The 8,230-nt window shown below is 44.7% G+C and overlaps 1 protein-coding gene across 1 annotated transcript; it reads right to left on the bottom strand.

Annotated features, from left to right (window-relative positions):
• Nucleotides 1–575: 575 nt before the first annotated feature.
• Nucleotides 576–7,932, bottom strand: LOC310989963 (far upstream element-binding protein 2-like; the record flags this gene model as incomplete). Its single annotated transcript, XM_083977165.1, has 18 exons — nucleotides 576–642; nucleotides 805–992; nucleotides 1,649–1,855; nucleotides 2,199–2,287; nucleotides 3,289–3,404; nucleotides 3,519–3,812; nucleotides 4,023–4,144; nucleotides 4,455–4,557; nucleotides 4,630–4,728; nucleotides 4,820–4,918; nucleotides 5,054–5,225; nucleotides 5,494–5,551; nucleotides 5,649–5,720; nucleotides 5,856–5,908; nucleotides 6,072–6,108; nucleotides 6,308–6,367; nucleotides 6,501–6,603; nucleotides 7,804–7,932. 18 exons carry the CDS (start codon nucleotides 7,930–7,932, stop codon nucleotides 634–636), a joined length of 2,010 nt encoding a protein of 669 aa, XP_083833291.1. The 3' UTR covers nucleotides 576–633.
• Nucleotides 7,933–8,230: the final 298 nt, after the last annotated feature.

The raw sequence follows: 8,230 nt of genomic DNA, 5'->3' as shown, positions 1-8,230 counted from the left end.
TCACTCATACAAAATGTTGAAGGTGAACACATTCATAAGCAAAAGAAACATAAATCAAGTTACATCATGCAAGAGGGAAATGTGATTTAAAAAAAAGAAAAGAAAACAAACATCAAAATACTGAGCTTTAAAAAGTATTTCTCTGATTTATTACCTGTACCAGATACACAATATGGTTATAGTTCTAATAGCTCTGTGCAATTCAGTAAATATAACACTGACATATGAAGGTTAGGGTTTTTAAAATGGTTTAGAGATGTTGTCAAAGATAATAAAAGAAACATGACTGGCGTTTCAAGGCTTCCATTGTTTATAATGGCGTATATAAATGAATGCAGAGGCATTGAGAAGCTTTGTGTACCTGCCATGATTGGATCATCAGTCTTATCCCTCCCCTCAGGAGCAAAAGCACTAGAACGTCTGTTCGGTTGAATCAGTTCACATTTTTATTAAAAAGTATCCAGGTGATGTTTGGTGGTGAGGAAGGGTCTGGCCTCCACTCGGAACAAATTAAAATTAAAAAAAAAAAAAAAAAAAGATCAAACTTAACAGCGCAGATCCTGAAGTCCAGGGTTGTCCTCTTGATCCTGTCTTCTGGATTCTCTCCAGGACCAGACCTTCTGCTTTCAACCCTCACTGCGTCTAAAATGCAAACAGTTGAAACCACTGAAAAATCTGCTTCTTACTATAAATTACAAAATGTGTGACATCCACATATAAATGAAAATCTCAAACTCTGAGCAGCAAACAGAACAACATCAAAGAGACATGGCGATGACCTCGCTGCAGCTGCTCTTTACCGACCTGTCCTTGCTGGGGAGTGGCTGGCTGGCCGGGAGCCTGTCCCGTCTGTCCGTAGTACGCCGCCTGCTGCCGGTAGTACTCGGCCCAGGCTGCGCTGTAGTCTGGCTGGCCTCCTGTTGTGGACGCCGCTCCCCCCGCTGCTCCTGGGACGGCAGCTGCTGTCCCGGGGACAGAGCCGCCGGCCTGGGCTGGAGGCGACAGAGAAGAGGAACATGACCAGGCTCACAGCAAGACTCATGGTGAGTTCATGATGCAAAACTTCACAGTTCACCAGAGGAATTAAATCTATAATTTTATATAGATTGCAATAAGTTTTCAGTCTGTAGTATGAAGTGGCACTAAGTATACTATACAAAGTAAACCTTTAGGTTTGGTGAATTTGTGAGTGATACACACTGTACACACCCAAAATGCAGCTCAAAAAAATCTGTAGTTCTTTAGAAAACAATAAAAAAAAAAAAAAAAGTTAAGTTTGAAGAGAATATGGATGCTACTGTATGTCTTACTTGCAGTGGTTCAATAAAAAAAGTTCTTCACAAGAACTCATTTACTGCCTCAACAGTCCTGAACAGCAGCAAAGCCTCAAACTGAAAAAGCCTTGAATAAGAACATGTTTGGCAGTTTTTACTTTGTGAATAATATTAAATAACCCATTATTAAACTGTCAGTTTATATTTATGACATGTTCATGAACTTCCTATCACTGTGTTTGAGTCACTGCTGCACATCCCAACTGCCCTTTGGGCAACAAAGAAAGTAAATGATAGCTTCAACCTAGAAAAGAAAAAGTATTCATTTGCTTATAGCAGGGAAAGTTACGGAGGATGTTGTTCATCCGTCTCACCCATCTTCTTGTAGTACTCCTCCCAGGCCTTGGTGTAGTCTGGCTGGCCCCCCGGCGTCTGTGCGGGCTGCGTGTGATCCCCTGATGTTTGGGCGCCTCCCGTTGGGTTAGCAGGGTACTGGGCTGGCACAGCCCCCGACGGCTGCTGGTAGTACTGAGCGTAGTAGGCTGCCCACGCTGCGTTAGGGTCATTGGCTGCTGCCTTGCCTAGAAAAGATGCAGGGTGGAGGGGGTGAGGTCCTCATAGGGTGAGGGTGAGCCCCTGCTACTGGCCTGGAGACCGGGCTTGGAGACCAGGGGGGAAACAGAGACAGGGTTAGCCAGACCTGCTTACAGTACAGATGGTGCATCTCATCACAACATTTCCATCAGTACTCCTGTGTACCTTCCCATATTTAGAAAAAAATAAAAGTCATTACTCATCAGAAAAGACTGCGAGGGATAAACGGTAACATGTGACCTGGGATGAAAGTGCTACAGTGGGGTTGATGTGTTTAACAGGCAGAAATAATCATTAATCCCTGAGGACCGGGAGAGGCAGTGAACTCACTGGGGTCGTGCGGTGCCTGGGGCTGCCACTGCTGGTAGGTGTTGCTCCAGCCCTGAGGATTGTACTGGTGAGGACCTGGAGGACCACCGCTGAGGAGAGAGGGACCAGTTTATCATTAGGCCCAATCCTGATTTTTGGGGTTCTGCTGAATAACGTATCCACTGTTTAAGAATCGGGCAAGGGGCGGTGCGTGGCGCAGTGGGTAGAGCGGCCGCCCCATGTAGAGGCTACAGTCCTCGCCGCAGGCGTCCCCGGTTCGAATCCCGCGTCGGGCAGACCTTTCCTGCGTGTCATTCCCCCTCTCTCTGCCTCCCCATTTCCTGTCTATCTCTACTGTCATCACTATCAAATAAAGGCAAAAAGCCAAAAAATATACTTAAAAAAAAAAAAAAAAAAAAAAGATTCGGGCAAATCAGAACCGAAAACCAAACCCTACTCCCATCATCGGCCCATACAGTAAACATTACAACATCATAAAAAACAATGGGCAATAACTTTTGTCTTATAATAAAGCAACATCTTTGTGTTGTGTGCCATGTTTATGTTAAAATAACAGCTGTTTGGGGCGTCGAGTGGCGCAGGAGGTTAAGCGGGCGCCCCATGTATAGAGGCTACAGTCCTCGCTGCAGGCGGCCCCGGTTTGAATCCCGCATCGGGCAGCCCTTTCCTGCATGTCATTCCCCCTCTCTCTGCCTCCCCATTTCCTGGCTCTCTCAACTGTTCTATCTAATAAAAGGTGTGAAAAGCCCAAAAATATACTTGTTGGTTGGTTTAAAATTATGGCGATAACGCTGCCAATTCCTGTTAGCCCGTCTATGATGTTTTCCATTGTATGTTAGCATCAAGCTAGCGGAATTTATTTTCAGTTTGTGATAACGACAGCGATGCTGGCTGTGCTGGGAGTGCTTTGAACCTTGCAGTTCAGGGAGGGTAGAATATCGTTCGTAAAACCTTCCCGTAATCGTGGCGGCGTCATTATGTTGACGTGCGTGGGGATCAGTTCGATTGATGCTCTAAGGTTCGGAAGAAACCGAACCCCATCAAAAAGCCCCAAATTTAGCTGAATCCGAAACAGACAAAAGGCACTCACTGTGGTGGTCCAGGGGCCCCAGGCGGTCCAGGGTTGTATGGGTTGGGGTTGTAGGGACCCATGGGACCAGCAGGACCTGGCCCGCCTGGCCCTGGGCCCACAGGACACAGAGGACCCTGCAGGACATGATGTAATCACATGTGAATTTATCATGTTTACGAACCAACATGGATTCTCACTCGCACAGAATTCCAGCTGGTAGACGGACTAAAAACCAGAACGGTGCGTACCTCGATCTTCTCTTCGATGAGCTGCTTGGCGTGGTCGATCTGCTGCGGCGAGCCCCGGATGATGAACAGCTTGAAGTTGGGGTCTCCGTTGGGGGGCGGCTGTCGGGAGATTTCCACAAACGCCCCCGTCTGCTGGTTGATGGACTTGACGTTCTCTCCTCCCCGGCCAATCACAAGCCCGCACTTGTGGGCAGGAATGGAGAAGGTCATTTCCCCTCCAGGGGGCCCCCAACCGCCTTGTCCCCCACCTCGACCCCTGTTGCCTGCAGGCATGCCTGGAGGACCTGGAGGACCCTGGAGATGGAGGAGAGTGAAAACCTCATGGCGACGGTAGAGCTCTCTGTTTTCTAGTTACTGTTGATGCTCTAAGGTTTTAGTTGAGTATGTTTCTTTTCTTTTCTTGTTTTAAGTTACGTGCTACTAATGCAGATGTTATGAGGCTTGAAAGTTAAAATCGACTGTTGTCCAGAAGTGTGGTAATCTTCTACAGTTTTGTTAACTCACCCCCTGTCCCTCCTCCCTGACCCTGATGCTCTGCAGCAGGTCGTTGATGATCTGGGCAGCGTGTTCGCAGCGGTCAGGAGGACCACTGATGTGGGCGATCTTATCTGGACCGGTCCCATCATCTGACAGAAAGATTGAAGTCTGCATTTATCAATACTTTAGATGTCTTTTGTCAAATAACTTGAGAATCAACAACTGCTTCATTGTTCTGGTGAGAGTTTTAAACTATCACTTGTGTTATCACTGCATAAAAGTTCAAACTTCAGTGATTCACATTTTATAAACTGTCTCTTTGTGTAGTTCATGTCATCAGACATCAAACTTTCATGTTCCATGTTGTTTTTAACACTTATGAGATCCTGAATGTACCATTCTTACATCAACAAAATAATCAATCTTATAATTGCAACCGCTATCATCACTGTGTCCTACCTTGTTTGAACTGTATCCTGACTCCAGCATCATTCTGTATTTTCTTGATCATCTCTCCGTTGCGTCCAATGACAACACCGACTGAGTGTCGTGGTACTGGGATCTGAAAAGTAATTATCCGTTCAGATTTGGTTCGATCAAATGATCCAAATTCTAACCTCACACACAAACTCACATCCATGCCTCCTCCCATTCGGGAGCCGAAGTCATTTCTTTCACTGTAGCCGCCGTGGTCTCTCTCCCTCAGAATCTCCTGCACCATTTCCTGGGCTTGCTGAAAAGGACACAAAACATGTTGAATATCGGTCACGGGAAATCCAAGGGACATAAATTCTGAACATTATGAGAAGATTTTATGGCCGTACCTGGACTTTGTATGGATCTCCAATAATGCGCAGGGGTTTGTCAACGTTGGGTCCCTGAGAGGCATCCTGGATCAGGATCATCTTCACCCCTGCACGCTCCTAGTGATCAAACCAATCAAATACTGTGGTTATACACATCTTTACATAATACAATACACTGCACTGTAAAAGTGGGTACACTGTTCAGTTAGTTATAGTTTCCCGAAATATAAAAACAACAGCCATGCAGTCTACCTGGAGCTGTTTGATGGTCTCTCCTCCTTTGCCAATGACGAGACCAGCCTTGCCAGCTGGGATCATCATCTCATGAACTGTGCCATTCTGCCCATTGGTGGACTCGTGATAAGAGGAGGGGGGCGTACCCCGCCCTCGTGACACTATCTCATCCAACAGCCCCTTGGCTTTCCTGGCCGGGGAAGAGCTGACCTGTTACTTCACATCCACTTTACACCATCATGTCGTCTCTAGCTCATATTATGCCAAGGGACTAATGTTACATCACATAGTATTAATGTGATGTATATAATGATATAACTGAGTGACATGAAAAAATGGGGCTTCAAAGCTACGGCATCAGTATTAACAAAAACAATAACTAACCACACTTAGTTTTGAAAAACTGTAACAGACTTTCACATAAAATGATAAGAGCGTCTTTGAAACGCAAAACTTACTGTATGGAGTCGAGCGAACCCGTGAGAGAGACGCTCCTCTCTGGAAGTCCTCCGCTGTCTAGACACACACACACACACACAGATAGAGTTACACAGGTAGAAAAAAATAAAATATCAAAGACACAACTGTGGATAACAGAAGCACAGACAGTTACCTGGAGCAATCTGAACCTTGCAACCCGACTCCTGTTGGATTTTATTGATCTGTTCACCTCCACGGCCGATAACTAGGGACAGAGAGATGTGAAAGAGTTGTGTTGTTTGGTGGCTCACCGGCTTTCAAATGGCATCTATTTGTGTCTCACACCACAGACAGAGAGCGGCATCGGTGTGGTTTTAAAACAGAGTCGGGCTGCACTCACTGAGTCCCACCATGCTGTCGGGAACACTGTACTCCTCTGTGGTGGAGGCAGGCCTGGCAGCAGCAGCAAGGACAACAACAAAGAGGGAACAAGAGGTGACAAATCAGGTAGTAGCAGATTCTCTTAATGTACTTCTGCTCCAATCTGCCATGATACAAAGGCCGAATACGGGCTAATTATAACACAAATTGTCTGAAAACTATGATGAGATCTCACCTTTGTTGTGCAAGAGCAGCGAGCTGTGCACCAATAGCTGAGATGTGACAGCAACAGAGAGAAAAACAGGGCGAGAAAGCAAAGCGAATGAGAGGTTTTAGTTTACCGATGGACTCATGTAAAAACAGTCACAGGAGGAGAAATGTGGATACACAAGGTCGAAAGTTACAAAATACTGAAACACGATTACTGTGCGACAGCAAGCTGTGAGTAATAACTTAACAGGGTGGACTCACACAGTGCTTTAGCTGAATCCAAGTCACTTTGTGCGGCCAGTTTCTTGCTCTCTGGTTCATCTGTCAAATGAGGAAACAACAGATGTCCACTATAGCTGTGTGTGTGAACGAAACCTTAAAAAATATCTTTTGAATCTAAAGCCATTATCAACTGTGTAACCTAGAAGTGGTGAGGCAGTGCCGTCGGTGCTACCTGCGTCCTCCAGCTGTCGTTTCTGTGCCGCGAATGGAAAACCGTCTGAAGCTGTGTTGTTGTTCATGGGAGGACCAGCGTCACCCCCGATCTTAGCTGCAATCTGAAACACATAGACGTCGTCACCATGACAATTTATATATCAAATGTTTACATCCTAATACTAATTGTACACCATATGGTACTCAGAAAGCTGAGCAGCATTTTATAACTGTGCACCACCTCTATTATATTAATGTACACCACTGCTGCATGTACTGTGAACCATTTCAGATGTTAATATTATTATAATGTTATCATCATTTTATATTTTAATTAGCCACTGTTTTAAATAACTTTCTTGGTTATTGTGTGTAAATTGATTTTTACAACAATATTCACAATGATAAGAGGACAGTGAATATTTTGTAGTATTTTGGTTACATCACTCATTTGTATCAATCTATCGTTTTTTGTTTGTTTTTATTTGAGGGTAAATTGTTTCTTTTTTTATGATCAGTTTGTGTTGAAATTGTGTTACAGAGGTGTTGATTCAGCTTGAGGATTTGGAGGCTGCAGTATGTGATGAATTAAACTGTATTATATGGATTGAGTAGTTTCTACTATTTCATCCACCCCATTTATTTCAATGACAGAACACCTCTGTAAAATTCAGTATCTGGATCTGCAGCACCACAAATTGTATTTGAATCAGCACATCTATATAAAAAAAATCCTCAATATCTGATCATTATATAACATTGATGAGGAGAGGATTTAGTGCAAGACTGTTTTAGCTAAGTGCAGCTAATAAATTAGCAACTAAATGCATGTGCCAACGTTAAGAAAAAAAGAAGCAAATAATATCTAGGCAATAAAAGCAAGATGGAGAATTGAAAATGAAAGGAAAAGCATAACAGTGGGAGCAGGGGGGGTTATTATTGTGCTTTCTATGCATTTATACAAATAGATTATATAAAATAACCACCTTTGCAGTTAATCTAAATCATATATTCACTGATTTAGAGATGGAGCCGGTGAACTGAAATAAATAATAACAATATTCCGCTGTGGCTATTTTTATATTTTACCTATAACATGTTATTTAAGGATACAGGCAACATACATTGAAGGTGTAACGTTAACAACAAGCACAAACAGGACGCGACCTGACGAGCTGTACTGTAGCCTGCTATCACACTGGTACCTCGACTATTGCATTAGTGCATTTAAAAACACCAAGCCCCTTGTTGTGTTGTTTATGCGTTGTTAGCCCTGAAGCTAACCTGAGCTAGCCCTCCCTCCGGACCCACATCCCTCTCACCTGCCGGGCCCGCTGCACCGCGTCCGCGAAAGCATCTTTCTTGATCGCTGCCGCTCCGTTTCCCAGAGCCGCCTGTCCGCCGAGAGGGGCCGCGGGGCCGGGCGGCGGCACCGCGCTGTACTCCGACATGGCGGTGAGGTGACTACTAGAAATAGACAAGCAGAGCCAGAGCAGAGTAGAAAAACCGGGAGCAGAGCTGCGCAGGAGTAGGAAGGAAAGTCAAGAAACTGACGGAGGGAGGAAGGAAGGAAAGCGCCGGAGACACGACGGCGGCCGGGAAGGCTCAGTCGCGGTTTCGACTCTTGGGATGACCACATATTATAACAGGTGACTAATATTTGTATTTTTTTTTTAATTTTTGGGCTTTGTCAAGTTATGAAGACATGGAAAATAATGCAAACTACGCATTAAGTTTGAGAATGAACAA

Source organism: Trachurus trachurus (genome assembly GCF_905171665.1).
Source record: "Trachurus trachurus genome assembly, chromosome: 8".
Lineage (NCBI taxonomy): Eukaryota > Metazoa > Chordata > Actinopteri > Carangiformes > Carangidae > Trachurus > Trachurus trachurus.
This window is presented reverse-complemented; position numbering and strand designations above follow the sequence as displayed.